Raw genomic sequence first — 19545 nt, forward strand, 5'->3', positions numbered from 1 at the left:
TAAGCCTAATTGCTTCAATGTCATCATCTTAATTTGCATTTCATCCAATGTATTACACACACACACACACATTTATGGCAGATAAATTACATGTGTGGCAAGCTAAAAATCGTGACTCACTAGAAATTACACTTATACTATAGTCGCGTCCCACACCCACTCTCTAGCACGGACGCAAACCGCCGGCCGTGTAAAACCGATGAGCAACTCTGTTTCTTGGCCGAACAACAAAACATCCAACACTGAGCGAAAAAAAATAGAATTATTGTTTATTTTAGCAGTTGTGCTTTCGTTCAAACAAAATTAAGAGCAAGTATTATATACAAATATTAGCAATTGTATTTTTAAACTAGAATTTCATTATACACCCAATTAATATTTTTAGTATTTCTCATATTCTCTTTAAATCCAATAGTCAACTCCCTGAAACTTGCACATTTTACTCTCTGAGTGCAACAACCACTTGCGCTGCAGTCGCTGCTATTGCAGTAGTAGTGGCAGAGCAGCTGAGCGCACAGTCGTCTCTCTGATAGCTATGCGTGGTGTTATGTCGCGTCACTCCGAACAGTTTCTCTTCGAACGCGCAGCCGAGTGGTCGTGTTGTTGCTCCGTGTGGTGCGGCTCTCTGAAAACGATAAATAAGAAACCAGCTGGCTGTGTGTATGGCTAGGGGCGATACAATTTGTATTTATTGGCTTTAACTTTACTCTGGCATCGACGCGCGGCCTGAACAAGTTCTTGCGATCGCCAATCACTAAATAAATGATACCCAAAGGCGACGCACAACTTGCGGTTTTTGTATTGTGTTCTGTTCCATTCGCCGTGTCTTTCGCGTCTGTTTTGTGTTCTCCTCGTGCTTTTTGGATTTCGGCGAAATTCCATTAAGATTCCGGCCCCTCACTATATTTTATTCAATTAGCACAAATATTTATTGATTTTAATAACATAAATATTTGAAGAACTCTTCAGTTTTTCTGTTGACTTCTTTTTTTGGCAAAGTCAGCTGAAAATAGTCATAAGGCAAAAAGCACAACACATATAAAATCACATTTTAAATTCGAAACGATTGTCAACCGCGCAAACAAACAAAAGCATAACAAACATAAAAACCAAAAAAAGTCCCAGTGAATTCTTCTCCGTTTACGTTTTTGTGTGCGTGTGTGTGTGTTGCTAATTCGACTTCATCCTCTGCAACGTGATCGTCGTCAACTGCTACGTTCGTTACCTGAATTCGCCCTTTGCAGCCGGCCTTACGTTATTCGGCAATTCTCGCTCTTCTCATTCGCAACCAAACGCCGCTCTCTACCCGACAACCTCTCGGACTCTCTCTCTCGCTCTCTGTACGATTTCTGTGAGCAAAACAAAAACGCACAAAAATGGCAATGCAAAGGGAGGCGGGTGTGCAGGACTTTGTCCTGTTGGACCAGGTCAATATGGAAAAGTTCATGGACAACTTGCGCAAGCGGTAAGTAATACACTGAAAAAAATCATCATGAAATTCGTGCATCAGTCATTGTAGTTTTGTGGAACATTATTTCAATGAAATATCCCAATTAAATTAAAATTTTCATGAAGAATGTATGTATGAAGAAACTTTATTTTTTCGGCACATTTTTGTTCTCTGTACTTACAAATTATAAATGTTGCCACATTGTGTGTGCGGCAACTGCAACAGCCTTGTACCTCAGTCAAGGTTGTCAAACTGGTTGCGGTTCTTAAGTTTGCTAACTTGACTTGATTTATATCAGATTTTCAATTAAGCCAAGTCACTTAAAGACCTGCAGCAGCAGCAGCAGCTTCATATTACTCGCTTTTGACCCAGTGACGTTTATGGTCTGGTTACCATTGTCCGATTTTTTTTTCTGTTGGTTGTTTTCATGAACCGTAACGAAACGGTCTAAATATAATGAGTTGGGAAATTGGCTTAATAGTATGCCAGCTAGAGTGTTGAAATACTTAATTAAGTGCTCTTTAGAGAATCATTAATTGGGGTTTGATTAAAAAAAAAATTTTCAGTGATCTATTTATTAATCAGTCTATTTTTTGAGATTGAATTTATATATAAGAAGTATTTATAACTGGAACTTAGCAGATCAGTACAGTGTCAAATATCGAAATTCATTTATAATATTTAATTATTAAAAGAAATCTCTTAAATGTTTATAACATATATAAATCCAAAACCGGCTCGAAATATACAAATACAAAAATGTTAAACTGGAATTTCAAGAGTTCCATTTCAAAATATACCCGAGAACATTCCCGTAAATGACTCCGACGAGCAGAGAGACGTAAAGAAGTCTCTCAAATCGAATGATGCAATACGATAAGTATTCGCCACGCCTTTTGATAATCCCATTAGCCAACTATAAAAGACAGTTCCCCTCGTCTGATATCAATAACAAGAAACAAATATTGGTATAGATATAGTTGACTTCAGCTATTGGCAATGAATCAGATCTATTCATAAATAAAGTCTCTTTGTTGCTGAAATAAAACTAGCTAAGTAATACTAATAATAATACTCTTAAAGAGCAGCTAAATGAATCAATTAACATTTGAATAGATATGCTAAGTAAAGAGCTCATTTCCATAATTATATTATATTTAATCATCATTAAAAGCTGCTGCTGTTAAGTGCCGCATAATATGGAAAAGGCGAAAACTATTTCGTGACGCACTGATAACAAACTAAATAAACAAATAACAAAGCACGTGCACAAAGCAAAAGTAGAACTCACGTCGTTGTGATGATGATGATGATGACGATGATGATGATGAGCCTGCGATTGATAATCATCGTCAAGGCATCGAACCACAAACAGCAGCCCAGCGAGGCATGCAATGCAACGACCCATGCCCAAAGCACAGACCATAGACCATAATGCTATCTAGGTGGCAGTCACAAAAGTTGACAATATGCCGGCTGTGGCATGCAACAAGTTGCTGACACACGCTGCATGACATGAAATACGTTTAAATGTACACGTACCTCCCTGAACGTGGCCTAAACAGTTAACAGACACTGCTGCGCAGTTAAATAGAAACGGAGTGGACAAAATGTGTAAGTTACACAAGTGCTTCGAAGCGAAAACCTATTTTGAAAAAATGTCCAACTATAAATTAAATTAAGAAATTAAATTGGTTTTACAACATTTTCAGCAAGTCAGTCGTTTTCTTGCCCAACTTTGTGATACCTTAGCCAAAGCATTTGTTACCCCTTACGTTTGATTGATTGAATAACTTAGTTTCAAGAGTCTTGTAACATCTCCAAAAGAGCAGCTTAACATTAATTACACCACTTAAGTGTAAACACTTGCACTAGTTTGGAAAACTTGAAAGACTTATCAATGGTCGCAGTCGCAGTCACATCACAAACTGTTTATTACACAACAACTACCCCATCCAGCTAACAATGCGATAATCCGATTCGTATATGTAATCATAATCGACGCGCAGCATAACGCAAATCAATTTGTTATTAAGTTTATAAACACTATAATTACAAAATTCCAACCCGGAAAATCAACCATTAAAAAGTAAAACACTACGTGTAAAGTTTGAGGAAAAAAACCCATTGAGCTAATTGAAATGAGGGTCAGAAATGCGCCAAAAACTTGCAAAAAAAAATACGCTTTGTAAAGGAAAATGATGAAAGAAACAGGCAAAACACACTCTGTGATAAAGCCAAAAAATAAATAACTCACTTTCGTTTTTTACCAGACAACAGCCATAAACAAAACAAACTGAAACGAAACCCAGCGAAATGAAATGAAATGTAAACTGAGAAATGGCAAATGGCAAAAACTGCATTTTATATTATGATCAAACGTTGAGTTTTATTTCTTACGTTTTTATTCGCGCTCTTTTATTCCCACTCTGTATGTGTGAGTGTGTGTGTGTGTGTGGTATGACATCATGTGCTGCGTACTTGGCTGGGATCTGTGTGTAGTAACAGCAACATCAACAAACAGCAAACAACAATACAAATTATGTAAATTCTTGGGCAAACCGAAGTTTAAACTTACAATTATATTTCAGTCAAGAGTGCAAATTTGATTACTGCTTTTAGAATTTTTCTAAAATAAGGGGTGAATCTTGCTGGGATTCGTTATATATAGAAAACCAAAAATATATTTAAAATAAAAATAAGGGGTTTAATTCTTATTAAATCTTAAAAAGGCCTCTCTCATATAAGATATTTTTTTCCCCAAGTGAGTCAAATTTCGTTTTTACATAATATTTAACAAGACTTCAATAAAAGTAGTATTGTTATATACTTTCAGTCTATAGATATCCTATTTGTTATGGCTTTCAAGTGACAATTTGAAGTCCATGCTGAAAATGAATTACAAACTTTCTCACCAAGTGTCAGCCATAGTCATACTGTATATGCATCTGCCAAGTGCTTTTTTTTTGGCACTGTCATAAGTACATAAACACATGTGAATGCTCTGGCATCCCGAGCAACCCACACAGACATATATAAAAGCGATCCCGAAATAGCTGCGCGAAGAGCACAAAATATATACTTTAATATATACATATACATATACATAGATGTACGCGCATATATATATGGATCTCTAAAATATGTTTGTTTCTTATTTTTTTTTTTTCAAAATATATCTTGAAAATGAAATGGAAAGCCTGCGTCGCTGCTGCTGCAGCTACACGTACGCCGTTTGTGAGTCACGGCTGTGTATCTTCAAGATACTTTAGTGCTCGCACACACATAAAACATAACGCGTACCAAATACTTTGGCGTTGCCGAAAAAAGGCTGGCTAACAAACCGGTTGATGGCGTCAGTTTGCAAACCAAACTAAACCCAAAACCAATGGGGAACTGAAAAAAATAAAAATAAAAAAGAAAAACAAAACAAAACAAAACAAGTTTCTGCCTACCAACAAGATTTGGCTTTGTTGATAATTCCTCAAGTTCAGAGCACAGCACCCGCAACACTTAGCAGCTTTTTTTGTTTTGTTTTTTTTTTTTAAATAGTAATACGATTGGTTTTCTTTTCGAATCGCCAAATTTTTACGATCCATTAAGTCAAGTGTCCTGTGCTGATGGCTCTCCGCTGTGCGGTAGACCCAGGATTAAGTAGCTGAGAGTCTATAAATGTACGAACACTGATTAATTGCACTTATTTCCCATAACAACTATAACTAGAAGCAAACTTTGTGGAGCAGCGAGCGCATCTCGAATGTGTAAATTGTTTGTAGCGCTGATAAGTTTACATCTAGCTTTAATTTTTGTTTATGCACCGCCTCTCATTTATTTGGCCTACATTTTGTGTGTTGTTTTGTTAGTATTGTTGTATTGTTGAATTGTTTGTTCGGTGGCTGTAAAGCATCCATCTATATAGCTATGGCTGCCTGTTTATTTATTTACCCAAATGCGTTTTCCCATGAACTGCCGTTGAACTCATTAGTCCATAACTTACGCACTTGAACAAATAGTTCCAATAGTTATAGATGGACGAAAGCTTGCCCTGATTATCAGTTCTTTGGCGCACCCTGAACACTCTGCACGAATTTGCCGCTTTCTATTATCAGCACACACTTGACAGTCCTTATCAATTTGCCCAAAAAAAATTCCCAGAATAATAACTTTTTTGTTTTTGTATTTTAGCAATTGAAATATTTGTAGTCTGGTATCATTCAACGCGTGACTCACTGTCGACTTTTCAGTTTCAATGCAAACGGCGCAAAATACTTGACAACAAAAATAAAAAAAGCAAAGCTTCAACCAAGTGCTTGTCAAATTCATTAACATTTTTTTTTTACTTATTTTCGAAATAAATGTATATATATATGTTGTATTTTTGGTTGAGTCAAGGTGCGCTTTTTTTTTAGGTATTCCACAGTAGTATTTTTATTATTATGAACATATTTTATTTATATCATTATGTATGTCCAAATTTACGATGTGCTTTTCTGACACTTTTATGAGTGCTCCCTCGATCTTAATATACAACTTCTTTATTAAACAAACTTAATAGTTTTTAACCCTTTGCACGTCTGGCGACTACAGCTATCTTATCTGTGCTCATAAGAAATCGGTTATCGCTAAAAGAAATATCAGCTTTTGTTATAAATAATCCTTCTCTTTTGTTGTCGAACAAACATTTATAGGGTATATAAAGTGGTTATGCTTTTTCTAGTATGTACTTATTTCATTTACTTTTTGTTGTGTAAATAGCCACGACACAACTGGTATATTAATGCCACAGAGTCTTGATAAGATTGCATCGCCCGAAGAAGTGTTAAACTTGGCAAGCTTTCCATGTGCCAGATATGTATGTATGTAGTCGCATGTTTGTATATATAACCTTGGGTTCGAGCTGGGTGCGAGTATCGACTGCCCACGTATAGCTATAGCTGTTTAGCGTTTTAGCTGTACTTATAGCCGATAAGCGGCAGTCTTTAATCTATTATGCAATGAATACCACAAATTGTTTTTCTGTTTTAAGTAGCTTCCTTGGAATCCCTTCATTTTTTATACAATGAATACCACAATTTGTTTAAAACATTTTGGAATATCTTCTAGCTTTTCTTTATCACTTGAAGTGTTACAAGGCATTCTTTTAGAATTGAGCATAGAATATCAACTTCTGTATCTTCTTTTGCTTGAAAACCCCATCTGGCCTACGAACTGCGTGACTTTCTACTCCATCTGTCTATAAATGCAGTTTTAATGGCATTCGCCAAGACTTTGATTACAAAGAAGGCGTCGCGTCGTCGAATTATTAAAGGCCTACATGATCAACAAAATGAAAAGCTGAGAAAAAAGAGTGTGTTTATTTAGAAGTTTTACTTTGGCTGCCCGTGCGGCTATTAAAAACTTTAAGAATTCTTTTTCAATTTCCGATTGCAATCAAAGATTGTCTGTTTATTTGTACAAAAGGCCAGTGTTACTTTCATGCGCTTCCCCAACCCACTCGCCACCCCTAATTAATTGAAGACTGCATTCTAGACAGATGCAAGACATTACTGTATATATAGTCGTATAGTTCAAAGCGTGCTTTCATCTATATAGTTGGCTGGAGTCAGAGTCTTCACATCGATACATTCCATATGCCGCCTGGCTACTTTGATAAGCTATTTGCTATCGAATGCCGTCAACTTTGGCTCTGATAAGCGCTTTGATAATAATGTGATAGTAGCGGAAATTATACAATTTACAGAACGGTCTATATATGCAACGAGCATTTGACTACTGGCAACGGTTTGTTGTGCCACCATTAATTGAACCACGTTCTTTGCACTAACGCTCAACGGACAGACACAATCTATCAATACAGAATGTAGAATGCAACTGCAATCCCAGAACAGCTACTGAACTCAAGTCTGACTATAATCTGGAGAGAGTGATCACATTAAAGATACCCTAGATTGCTAACATGATGGTGATCTTAAAGAAATGCTTGGAGAATATTTAAAAATATAAAAATGTATGTGTTGCGATATCGGATATAAATCTTGTATTTTAAAGGTTATTTTAGTTTTCACTCAGTAGCTGGATAAGGATTATTTTATTTATATAGAGCACATATATATTTTATGCATTTGGAATATAACTCTATCGTTTTCCACGCCCATTTGCCTAACTTGTAATGAACGCTTACATAGTCGCTGGGTATTCAAATGAGACAAATAATTAGCGAATTTGTAGTTATCCCATAGGTATATTTATACACTTGTAGGGTATGCAAATCAGGCAAACAGCTAGTGAACGCCTTGTAGACTTGTGGAGCGCACACAGTTTACCTGTGTAAGTATCCCTTCCCCTTCCCCTAGGCACACATACACCTTTAACATACATCTTCGATGTGTGCATTGTTGTTTATTTACATAGCGTTGAACGTCCATGTTTGTCATTTGCGTTGCAATAACTTTTACTTAGGGGCATCTGCAACTCGTTCCCAGCTGCCACAAAAGAAAAGAAAAGACCAAGCAGAGAAAAAAGGCAACGTTTACATAAAAGTTAATGCCCATGTCGAGAGTCCAAGAATTTAGCGCCTGTTTAGTCTTGCAACCAATTGGGGCGCAGAGGCAGCTCTGCTAATTGATGTGAGTCTGCGCCCCCCCCACGCCAAATGTTTCTGGGTGTAAATTGAAGCTAAATTGAAAGCTACAATTGCATTGCGCAAAATGATTGAAAATCGAAGGAAATTGAAAGTGTTGCAGTTGAAACATTTCTTTCTGATAATTATATTTCATTGATTTTAGCTGCTTAACATTCAAATATCCAAAATGCGAATTGTTGCCTTGTCACGCACTTTTCTATTCTATTAGCTGTCTGTTTGTCTGCCACATTGAAAAGTTGCATCAAATTCAATTAAATCCACAAAGAGCTTATGAAACATTGACCTACTTAAAGCCAACTCTGTTGTTGGCTATTATGACGTCAGCCGGCCAAACATGCCGCCAACGTCTGCCGATTTAGCAAGTAAGTGAAAAGTGCAGCGTCAAATGACAAAACTTATTGATTTTCTCGTTTTTAACGCATTTCTCTAGAGTGAAGAGCAACCCTTAAGGCTTAGCCAAAGTGTGTGTCTCAGGCAAATCTTGAATGAATTATTGATCGAATGATTCACTGTTTGTGAACAAATGCAATTTGCTTGCGAACAGACATCAGGCAACAATTATATAACTGATTAGTCAGCAAACGTGCTACAATCTCTATATATATATATATATATTAATGTCTTGAATAGTTGTAGCCATGCAAATATTTAACAGAATATATGATGTACGTGTGAATGATTCACATTGCCATCTAAGTAATAAAAATAAAGACGCAAACAAGTTGTGTAAATATCATCAGAGCAATAACAAATCGTCGCGTTTGTTTGCATTTATATTTTGGCGCCTTTTCGCTTAAATGATGACGCCATTTGGCAATCCGAACACTAAGCAAAACTCAAATCAAAAATCGAAAATCGAAAGCAACGGCATTAACAATGAATGACGACCTTTATTTAGTGAGAATGCGCGAAGGCAATCATTTAAATATTCACATCACAGACTAGTTCCGAATTCCGCAAAAACTTGGGGTGATCGGAAAGTTCCCATATTATAAAGTAATACATTTAGAAACTAATTATCTTTGAGGAGTGAATAAGTTATTTTTATATACTTCCCACGCCATTTCAATATCTAAACTGGAGGCAAAATTTATAATTAGTCTAAAGTGCAAAACCAGACGAAAATCTTATAAAGTTTAGCAAAGTGAGCAGAATGAAATAAATTTATGAAGGGCTTGCACAAGACAATAAGTATGCACTTCAAGTACTTCCAAGGGCCCTTTTTGAGTTGTGTGAAAGGCAGCTAAAAACTCTTGACTTTGGGCTGGGTATATATGACAACAACAAAATGAACGTATGATTTATTGGGATCATTGATCTGCAAAGCTCACTCCAAATCATGACAACTTTATCCGCATGTCAGCATTTCGAATTTCTCACACTCTACAGCAAGATCAAATCACATATGTTACTGCTCGGATTCGAACACGTTTTTTCTTTTTCAAATCAATTTTTAAGCACTTTGCCTTAAGCAATTTCTGTAACCTCATTAGACAGTCAGCATTTTTGGGCTGGCTGTCTGTCCGTCAATCATATGCCACGTGGGCGGTGGCCACAGCCACATACAGTCAGAAAAATATTATATTTTATATATATGTTTTTTTTGTTGTAAATTTTCGATAAACTTTTCCGTTTCACTTTTGAATTAAAATCGTTGTTTTCTGTTTTTGGGTGTGAAAATGGCTATTTGGTTTGGAAAACATTTCCGTTTCTGCAAACTGGAGTATCCAAAGGCTTGCTTTCAAAATGGAAAGCTTTTCCATTTTCGCAAATCGGAGAACGCCTGCATAATTATGTTACTGATTTCTATTACTAAATTCTAGGTTAGCTTTTTTTCAGAGTGTACCAGTACACGACTCAGGTGTCACTCATCGCACATCGGTTTGAGTTGTGTGCAGATGGGGTGAAATCATAGAAATCACATTTGTCACTCTTACTAAGCGGCTTGCTGACTGCCCTTTTCATTTCTTATGCGAATACCGGTACTGATTCTGATTCCGATTCCGAATCCGACCCGCTGTGCTAAAAAGTCAACAAGCGTGCTAAACGTTTGTGCCCCCATCTTGGGAGTTCAGTAGTTCACCTTTCTAGCCATAGATTATGTTATTATGTTATATGTATATGAGAAGCTCTCTGATGTCTGCGCTGCTACATCGCCTTCGTCGCATTGTCTGCTAAGTTGTCACATTTTGACCCAAATGTAGCACCAAGCGGCAGCTCTATAAATAGATACTGAAAACTTAAGTAAAAACATGTGTTGACTGCCGTTTGGCCCCACAACACAAACAGCTAACAACAACAATGAATAGAACAAAGTGCTATTGTTTTTGTTATACTATGAGATGCGGACAAAGAAAACTTTTCGCTGTTTTCATAATTTTCTTTGTTTTTCAACAATTTCTCCAATTATGACGCTCTTGTCTGCATGTTTTTGGCAACTGCTTAACAAAATTTGTGTTTGACAGTTAAGAAAATGCATTTCTCTGTAACAATACTGAATTTATATAGTATACTGATATAGCTATAGAAAGTGATATAGCCAACAAGTAGAAATTGGGAGAGAGAGACAATTGTGTACAAGAATTTCGATCGATATTCCTGTTTCCAAGTGTTATTCTAGATGTCAGGCCATGATCAATAAGCCAAACGTTCTAAAATCGGGTTAGCTTTGACAAAGTTATGAATAAATTATAATTGTCATTGTATATACCTAAATGTGCATTTCTTACGCATAATCTTATAGTTGATAATAAATAAAGATACTAATTAAAATAAATATATTTTAAGTTTTGATACGACTTCTGACATCAGTACAGAGTATCTGCAAGTCAAGCATACGCTGTCAAAGCATTTCGTTGTTTGTTAATTTGGTGGTCTTTTGTTTTTTGTTTTGTGTAGTCAGCTTGCAAGTGGGCGTGGCACACGCCCAACAAACAGTTTTGTAACAGAGCTCACCTGTTGCACAGTTTTCTGGTTATTGTTGTTGTTACCACACTCTATTTGCGGTTTTTTTCAATGAATTTGTATTTGTAACAGTGCAACTCGTAGTTAGATGCGGCTTACAAGTTGTTGGTTGGTTTTTGGTTGGTCTTTTACCTTGGCTAATCGTTTCTTTCAACTAGTTAATTAATCGTAACGACTGCAACATTTCAGATACGATACCATTAACAATATTTATGGCAATTAGCTTATGGTGTTCATAGTGTGCTTAATCAGCTTGAATTATGTACTCCATAAAGCTTTCATATTGTATAGATATTGTTTAAATGAATACAGAAGCCTTACCCTAATCAAAACGTCAATTTGTGCTTATTGTTGCAATCTTTTTCAAATACAAATACATACAGCTGGATTATTTTTTCAAATTTATATCCATCTTCATTGCCTGCCACGCTGACCAAGTGACCCACATATTGACCTGCCGTATCTGTAGCATCTGTCGATCTAAATCATTTGGCGCCTTATAAATTGCACACAAAATAAACACACAGCAGCAGCAGCATTATAAATGCAACCATGCGTTGCAGTCAATCAAATGCATCAACAATTTAATCAATATGAGCAACAACATCAACTGGAACAATCGACTCCAATTAATCGCATCACCAACTGAGCAGCGCCCGTGGCGCTCAGCACAAACAAACCCATTAATGCCCACCTCCAACAAAAAAATAAAGAAACCCATAAGAAAAACAACCGAATTAAGTTCAATTCGCCTATTGAAAAACAAATTTTGATTCAAAACAACAGGTGCTCAGCGGGTTAGCTGAGTTTGATAAGGGCATTGCGAGGCACGCGCCTATTTCGATAGTATTATTAGCTTGAGTTGGCCGATTTATAAATCGATTGAATGCATATCCAAACATTTTATTGAGCGTTTTTTCTATTCAACCATTCAACTAATGTAAGAGTTTTTGTGTGTGCTCTGCAGCTTTCAGGTTGGCTCCATCTACACATACATTGGCGAGGTGTGCGTATCGATGAATCCCTACAGACAGATGAATATCTACGGCCCGGAGACAATACGCAAGTACAAGGGTCGCGAGCTCTTCGAGAATGTGCCGCATGTGTTTGCGATCGCTGATGCCGCATACAGGGTGCTCAAGCAGCGTCGCCAGGACACATGCATCCTCATTTCGGGTGAATCGGGTGCCGGCAAAACCGAGGCATCCAAAATCATAATGAAATATATTGCGGCGGTGACCAATACTCAGGGACAAAATGAAATCGAAAGGTGAGTCGAAACAAAATATGAATTTAATATATGATAATAATAATTGATATAAATTAGAATTCTTTCACAATCATAAGTAAACTAACAAGGCAAGCTCAAGTTCAGCTAACTGTATTATTAGAGAGCAACCATGAGACTGGGAACTTGGAGTTGAATGGAAACTGCGAAAACCCATCATGAATGCCAGAGGGCATGACAAATTTCCCATTGTGTGCTCGTTGCATGCAAATTTCAAATGAAACTTTCAACGGTATCCCTCATTAGAGCATAGCCAGCATTCCCCAGATACGTCTACTAATATATAGAGTGCTTTCCTTGACCCGCGAATCGTACAACCTACTACTGTTGTGAGCACATGAATGACATCACTGCGAAGACGACTCTATCGTAAAACGTATGGAATTGAGTGAGCCGCTAATTGCTCACGCTTCCAACACAATTCTACTATACGTCCAAGAAAGCACTTTGTCGACGCGAACTTTAATCGTTGCATGGCAATTTAGGTTGAACCATAAACCTGGGATGGCAGCCAAACCCTTGGCAAATCCTCAGCTTAATTGCCAATTTTTAGTGCCTCCAAAATTAAAAAAAAAAAAAAACAACTATTTTTAATAGACATTTATTGTGTAAGCGAGAGATTAACGCGAATACCATTTTCGTAATTAGTTTTTGGGATGGGTCGAACACAATAAAAAAAAATATTTGATGTTGCAATCGCAATTAACTTATGTGTTTATATTGTTTTCAGAGTTAAGAACGTGCTAATACAGAGCAATGCGATATTGGAGACATTCGGCAATGCGAAGACGAATCGCAACGATAACTCCAGTCGCTTTGGCAAGTACATGGACATCGAGTTCGACTACAAGGCGGATCCAGTGGGTGGCATTATAACCAACTATCTGCTGGAGAAGTCGCGTGTGGTGCAGCAACAACCAGGCGAACGCAATTTCCACAGTTTCTATCAGGTGGGTACTAAACTTCAAGCGTGAAAGAAAGGTGTGGGCTTTTATTCAATGCCCACATATTAATAGTGCTGAGTAGTGAGTGTGAGTGTGAATGTTATGAATGTTTGTGTGTGTGGGCGTTGTTATTTACCAAAGTGAGTCAGCGGGACGCCGGCAAGTCAGTCACTCTGTTGGGTGGCAAAGTCACAGCCTGATGTGAGGGTAACACTGGGTGCGGTTCTTCTGCATATGAACATACAAGCGTGCATACTACATACATGCATGCATCCCACATATAAATATTTACTATAAATATTTCTAAAATATTCTATGTATTTTCGACGAGTGTCAAGTTACCATATGCCTATAAATATTTATTACTTACAAGCACTTCTTATTGCTTATCGCGTTAAATGTGCAAACGTTAAAAGCTATAACACAGCTCGTTAAATAAAATATATATTTTTCAATAAAAAGCAATGCTAGACCCTATTAGTCCTGAGTTAAAACATATTAAATCTCAAATTAACGATCACAATTTGTAGTGGCAATATTCTAAAAGCTATTAGACTCTGAGTCCTGAGTCATAAGCCAGAGCCTGTGAGTCCACTGTGAAAATATAGCAAATCTCAACTTAAAAACCGCAATTTTATTAAATATTTTATCAATAAACATACAAGTAAACTTTAAGACTATGAATAATTTCAACTCATATAAAGGGCTAAGTGGCTATCAGTCCTGAGTCATAACAAACTTGAACCATGTTGAAAATGCCAATTAAAATTTAAAAACCATAAAAGAAACTATTATTTTACAAATGTCAAAAGGTCTTTGGTGTAGGCAAATTAAACAATAATGAAAAAAAAAAAAAAAATATATTATTTAATTAACTTAATTCTATTTGTAGACAGCTGAGCTCACAGTTTATCAATTGATTGTGCCAAACTGATTATACTATATATATATATATGCGAATGATATCATTTGAAATTATATACAAAATTGCAAAGAACACTAAGTCATTCATACAAAATGTAGACGCTGACGTGTCGTATTTTTATATTCTTGTGATAAAGCCTATATACTCGATATCTGGTCTACTTCCCATTGAAATATTTTTGTTACGAGTCAAGAACAAAATGAAACAACAAAATGCGCTCTGTTTGTTTTAGCTGTCAAATTTAGCCTGAACTCGCTAATTGGCTGAGACCATTTATGTAGCTAAAGAATTTCCAGCTTTATCTTTTCAATTAACACCTAAACTAATTAATATTGCTTAATTATGCGACTCTCTAAAGTCACTTCGTTTGCTTTTTACAATTTGAAAGTAACACTCTATGGTTATTCCTGGCATCTGTTTTTGTTTATTTATATAAAAATACATTTTATAGCTAAAACAGCCGCAAATTAAATTTGTATGTGCTGTTCATGGTATCTAAGCAAACATTTCGCACCTGTTGTTATTGATGGGTGTTTTTAAGAACTAAAATTATTTAATATAATAACAAGTGTCTGGATTATAAATGTATTCTGACTTGACTGCGAAATTCCATAGCTCATTTTCAGCAACCCGCAAATGATAAATGACGACAATTAAAACGGAAGTTCAATTATGGTTAGCGTTTCTGCTAATTGTCTGTTGTACTAAATAGTTGGGGAATCAGTTTTGGATATGGACGGACAAGCCAAACAAGCTTGGACAAGCTTGTATTTCTATGCCATAAAAGTGTTTTAGAATGTGCATATTATAGTGTTTGATTAGAGGGAGGCATCTTCAACTGTTAATTATAAAAATCGAATAAAAGATATATTCTGTAAAGTAAATCAGAAGTATAGATCAGTAGTCGAGCACTGTGAATACAATCTTTGTAACTGATTATAATTACGCTCTTCCCTTACAGCTGCTGCGTGGCGCCAATGACAATGAATTGCGGCAATATGATCTGCATAAGGAGACGGCCAAATATCACTATTTGAACCAAGGTAGCATGGATATACTCACCGAGAAGTCCGACTACAAGAGCACCTGCAATGCCTTTAAAACATTGGGCTTCCAGGCGGATGAGGTGCAAACCATTTGGCGTACAATTGCATCCGTTTTGCATTTGGGCAATGTGGAGTTTCAAAGTGAGTTTGCAGCTATTACAACCTAAAGGCAGCCAAGTAATCTCTCTGTCTCTCGCTCTTTATTCCCTTTAGCCATCGAGGATGAGTTGGTCATAACCAACAAATCGAACTTGCAGTCTGTTGCAAAGCTGCTGCAGGTCACCGAATCAGAGCTGTCGGCGGCGTTGACAAAACGCACCATTGCCGCTGGTGGCAATGTCATGAAGAAGGATCACGATGCCACACAGGCCGAGTATGGCAAGGATGCGCTGGCCAAGGCCATCTATGATCGCCTCTTCACCTGGATTATATCGCGCATCAATCGTGCTATTCTCTTCCGTGGCAGCAAAAGCCAAGCGAGATTCAATACGGTCATTGGCGTACTGGATATCTATGGTTTCGAGATCTTCGATTCAAATAGCTTTGAGCAGTTCTGCATCAACTACTGCAATGAAAAGCTGCAGCAGTTGTTCATTGGTGAGCTCTCATCTAAAAGTTGTAGAAGAGATCTCCTTAACTAAGTTAAACTCTTTGCAGAACTGGTGCTCAAGCAGGAGCAGGAGGAATACCAACGCGAGGGCATTGAGTGGACCAACATTGATTATTTCAACAATAAGGTTGGTCTTTACATCACAAAAAGTGCTTGACCATTGCTAATGCTTATTTTTTGTATAAAAATTAAACCAGCAGTATCCAAAGTATTTTTTTACTCACACAAATTGAATATCAACAGATCATTTGCGATTTGGTGGAGCAGCCGCACAAGGGCATCATTGCTATCATGGACGAGGCGTGCCTGAGCGTGGGCAATGTCACCGATGACACCTTGCTCGGTGCCATGGACAAGAACTTGAGCAAGCATCCCCACTACACCAGTCGCCAGCTGAAGCCGACGGACAAGGAACTGAAGCATCGCGAGGATTTCCGTATCACGCACTATGCTGGCGATGTTATCTACAACATCAATGGTTTCATTGAGAAGAACAGGGATACACTGTTCCAGGACTTCAAACGTCTGCTGCACAACTCCAAGGATGCCAATCTGAGCGAGATGTGGCCCGAGGGTGCTCAGGACATTAAGAAGACCACCAAACGACCACTGACCGCCGGCACACTGTTCCAGCGCTCCATGGCCGATCTGGTCGCAACACTGCTGAAGAAAGAGCCCTTCTATGTGCGCTGCATCAAGCCCAATGATATCAAGAGCTCCACGGTGTTCGATGAGGAGCGTGTGCAGCATCAGGTGCGCTACTTGGGTCTGCTGGAGAATGTGCGCGTGCGTCGTGCTGGATTTGTGCATCGCCAGCGATACGATAAGTTCCTGCTGCGCTACAAGATGATCTCGCACTATACGTGGCCCAATTTCCGTGCTGGCAGCGATCGTGACGGCGTTCGTGTACTCATCGAGGAGAAGGGCTTTGCCAAGGATGTGAAATATGGTCACACGAAAATCTTCATACGCTCACCGCGCACCCTGTTCGCCCTGGAGCAGCAACGCAACGAGATGATCCCCCACATTGTGACCCTGCTGCAGAAACAGGTACGCGGCTGGATCGCTCGTCGCAATTACAAGAAGATGAAGGCAGCGATAACCATTATGCGCGCCTACAAAACATACAAGCTGCGCAGCTATGTTCAGGAGCTGGCCAATCGCTTCCGCAATGCCAAAAAGCAGCGGGACTATGGACGCAGCATTCAGTGGCCACAACCACCGCTGGCCGGACGCAAGGCGGAAGCCAAACTGCATCGCATGTTCGATTTCTGGCGTGCCTATATGATATTGCGCAAATATCCACGCAGCGAGTGGCCCCAGCTCCGATTGCAAATCATTGCAGCAACGGCCATTGCCGGTCGACGTCCTTACTGGGGACAGCAGCGCAAGTGGCTGGGTGATTATTTGGCCAACTCGCAGGACAACAGCGGCTACGATGCCTACAATACCAATGTGCGCAATTTGAAGAACAGCGCTGGTGGCGAAAACTTCCGCCAGGTGCTCTTCTCCAGCTTCGCCAAGAAATTCAACAGGCACAACAAGCAGGCGGATCGTGCGTTTATCGTCACCGATACCAACATCTATAAGCTGGATGGCATCAAGAAGAAGTTCCGTGACATGCAGCGCTCCATGGCTATACGAGAGGTAAGCTTAAACAAACAGTTTATAAAAGAATAAACGAAGCTTCGATTTTATTCGATAAAAATGCTGAAATGTATTTTTCGATTGCAGCTGACTTCCATTAGCATTACGCCTGGCCGGGATCAGCTGATTGTCTTCCATTCGCCCAAGAACAATGATCTGGTCTTTTCGCTGCAAAGCGAAACGACAGCGCCCCTGAAAGAGGATCGCATTGGCGAACTCGTGGGCATTGTGTGCAAGAAGTACTACGAGTAAGTAGACGCCAATCTTTAAAGATACACAAATGTTAATCCATTTTCGAATCGCTTACAGTGTGACCGGCACCGAGCTCCGTGTGAATGTGAGCAACAACATTGCCTGCCGGCTGGGCGACAAGGCGCGCACCATTGTCGTTGAGGCGGCGTCCAATGTGGAAAATCCAAATTTCCGTCATTCCGCTGGCAACATCATTTTCGAGGTGCCCGCCTCATATTGTGTCTAGAGAGAACCTACCGCACACAGCTATATCCCAATGTAAATTAGTTACAAGTAACTTTAAGAGTCCTTGACATTTATCCTATCTTCTTTCACTTCCAATTCTTACCTGATCCTATCCAATTAGTCTTTGTGTGCTGCCCCTTTTGCTAACTCTTTTGTACCTTGTAGTAAGATCTGTAATAATTCATGCATGTTTATTAACCAGCAGCTAGAGATTTTCTTAAATCGCAACTTTTTAATGTGTAGTCAGAAAACAAAAAAACAAAATAAGAAAGAAATAAAAGTTTTGTACATTTTTTTTATTAATTTATATTTAAATTTCTGTGTAATTATAAGCAAATAAGGCAATATTTATATATAACTTGATCCAAACGAGAGAGCCTTCAACTATTAACTCTGGCCACTTCGCTATTAAGCTGGTTGAGCCGGCTTTATAAAAAGTATTAAATGTACTTTGTGCATTTGTTAACTTTAGCTTTTAAGCAATTATTAATTGATATTTGCATGTATGTATTTAATTTAAATGCACACAAATCTAAAGAACAACAATGAAATTCTTTGTACTTAATACAATGAGAAAATTACATTTCAATAGTGTGCCATCTGCAATTATTTCCTAAAGCCTAATATTACTTTATTACTATTATAAAATATTTATAAATTAAAATATTATTGTAAATCATACACTTTATTAGCGCTTGTGTCGTCTATTTAACTATTTGATTCAATCAACACTTTTACGAGGCTGGATTGCAAAATGTAAAAATAATATTAATTCAAACGAAGATCGAAAAAATATATAATGTAAAGTAGGCTGAAACGTGAGCCATTTCACATTTTCAACGCGTAAGTTAAAAAATCAGTATAGCAAACAAAACTGTTGAAGTAGACACACACAACTCGGCATATTTATTATTAACTTTCAAATAATTTGAAAAATTAAATTTTTAGCCGAAATTGATGGACGTATTTTCCACTGAGCCAAAGAATCCATGTCCTTTTGGAGATTGGCAAGATATGTTATCGTCCTTGCCACCTCTTGACGCGCAATCGCAGCAAAGACCGGTTCTAATGCGCTATCGGAAACGTCGCTTTGGACGCAAGCACAGAGCTGGTGCTTCAACGGCATCTGCTGTATCTGGATGGCAAACTAGACACTGCAAATCAAAGCTACTAATGATGGTCAAGCATTATAAACGTGCTAATAAGCGGCTACGCCGCAAGATTCGTCGCATTTCGACGCACCAATAGAGGGAAAGAGATCCCCAACCCTGTTGTCGTTAAAGTTTTCGTTTCAAACCCGAGATTCTCTAGCCTGTGTGATGTGTGTATCCATACATAACTGAATGCATCTATTCAACATGCGATGTGATGTGCTCCGTTCCGTACCGCCCTAGACCAATTGAATGATGGGCAGTGACCAAAATAAAAAGTGCAGCGGCAAAGCACACATCGAGGCACACATGGCCCAAGCAAGTACTTGGCGGCGTCTGTGCCGCCAATTGATAAAAGATAAAAATAAAGAGTACTACGCAAGAATTTATTTCTTTCCTT

At 38.1% G+C, this 19545-nt stretch overlaps 1 protein-coding gene across 1 annotated transcript; it reads left to right on the forward strand.

Annotated features, from left to right (window-relative positions):
- Nucleotides 1-566: 566 nt before the first annotated feature.
- Nucleotides 567-19530, forward strand: LOC6562641 (unconventional myosin ID). Its single transcript, XM_001988586.3, has 9 exons — nt 567-1465; nt 12025-12327; nt 13076-13295; nt 15176-15401; nt 15474-15857; nt 15918-15997; nt 16114-17517; nt 17605-17765; nt 17827-19530. Exons 1-9 carry the CDS (start codon nt 1377-1379, stop codon nt 17993-17995), a joined length of 3036 nt encoding a protein of 1011 aa, XP_001988622.1. The 5' UTR covers nt 567-1376; the 3' UTR covers nt 17996-19530.
- Nucleotides 19531-19545: the final 15 nt, after the last annotated feature.

Source organism: Drosophila grimshawi, unplaced genomic scaffold (assembly GCF_018153295.1).
Source record: "Drosophila grimshawi isolate 15287-2541.00 unplaced genomic scaffold, ASM1815329v1 contig_1377, whole genome shotgun sequence".
Classification (NCBI taxonomy): Eukaryota; Metazoa; Arthropoda; class Insecta; order Diptera; family Drosophilidae; genus Drosophila; species Drosophila grimshawi.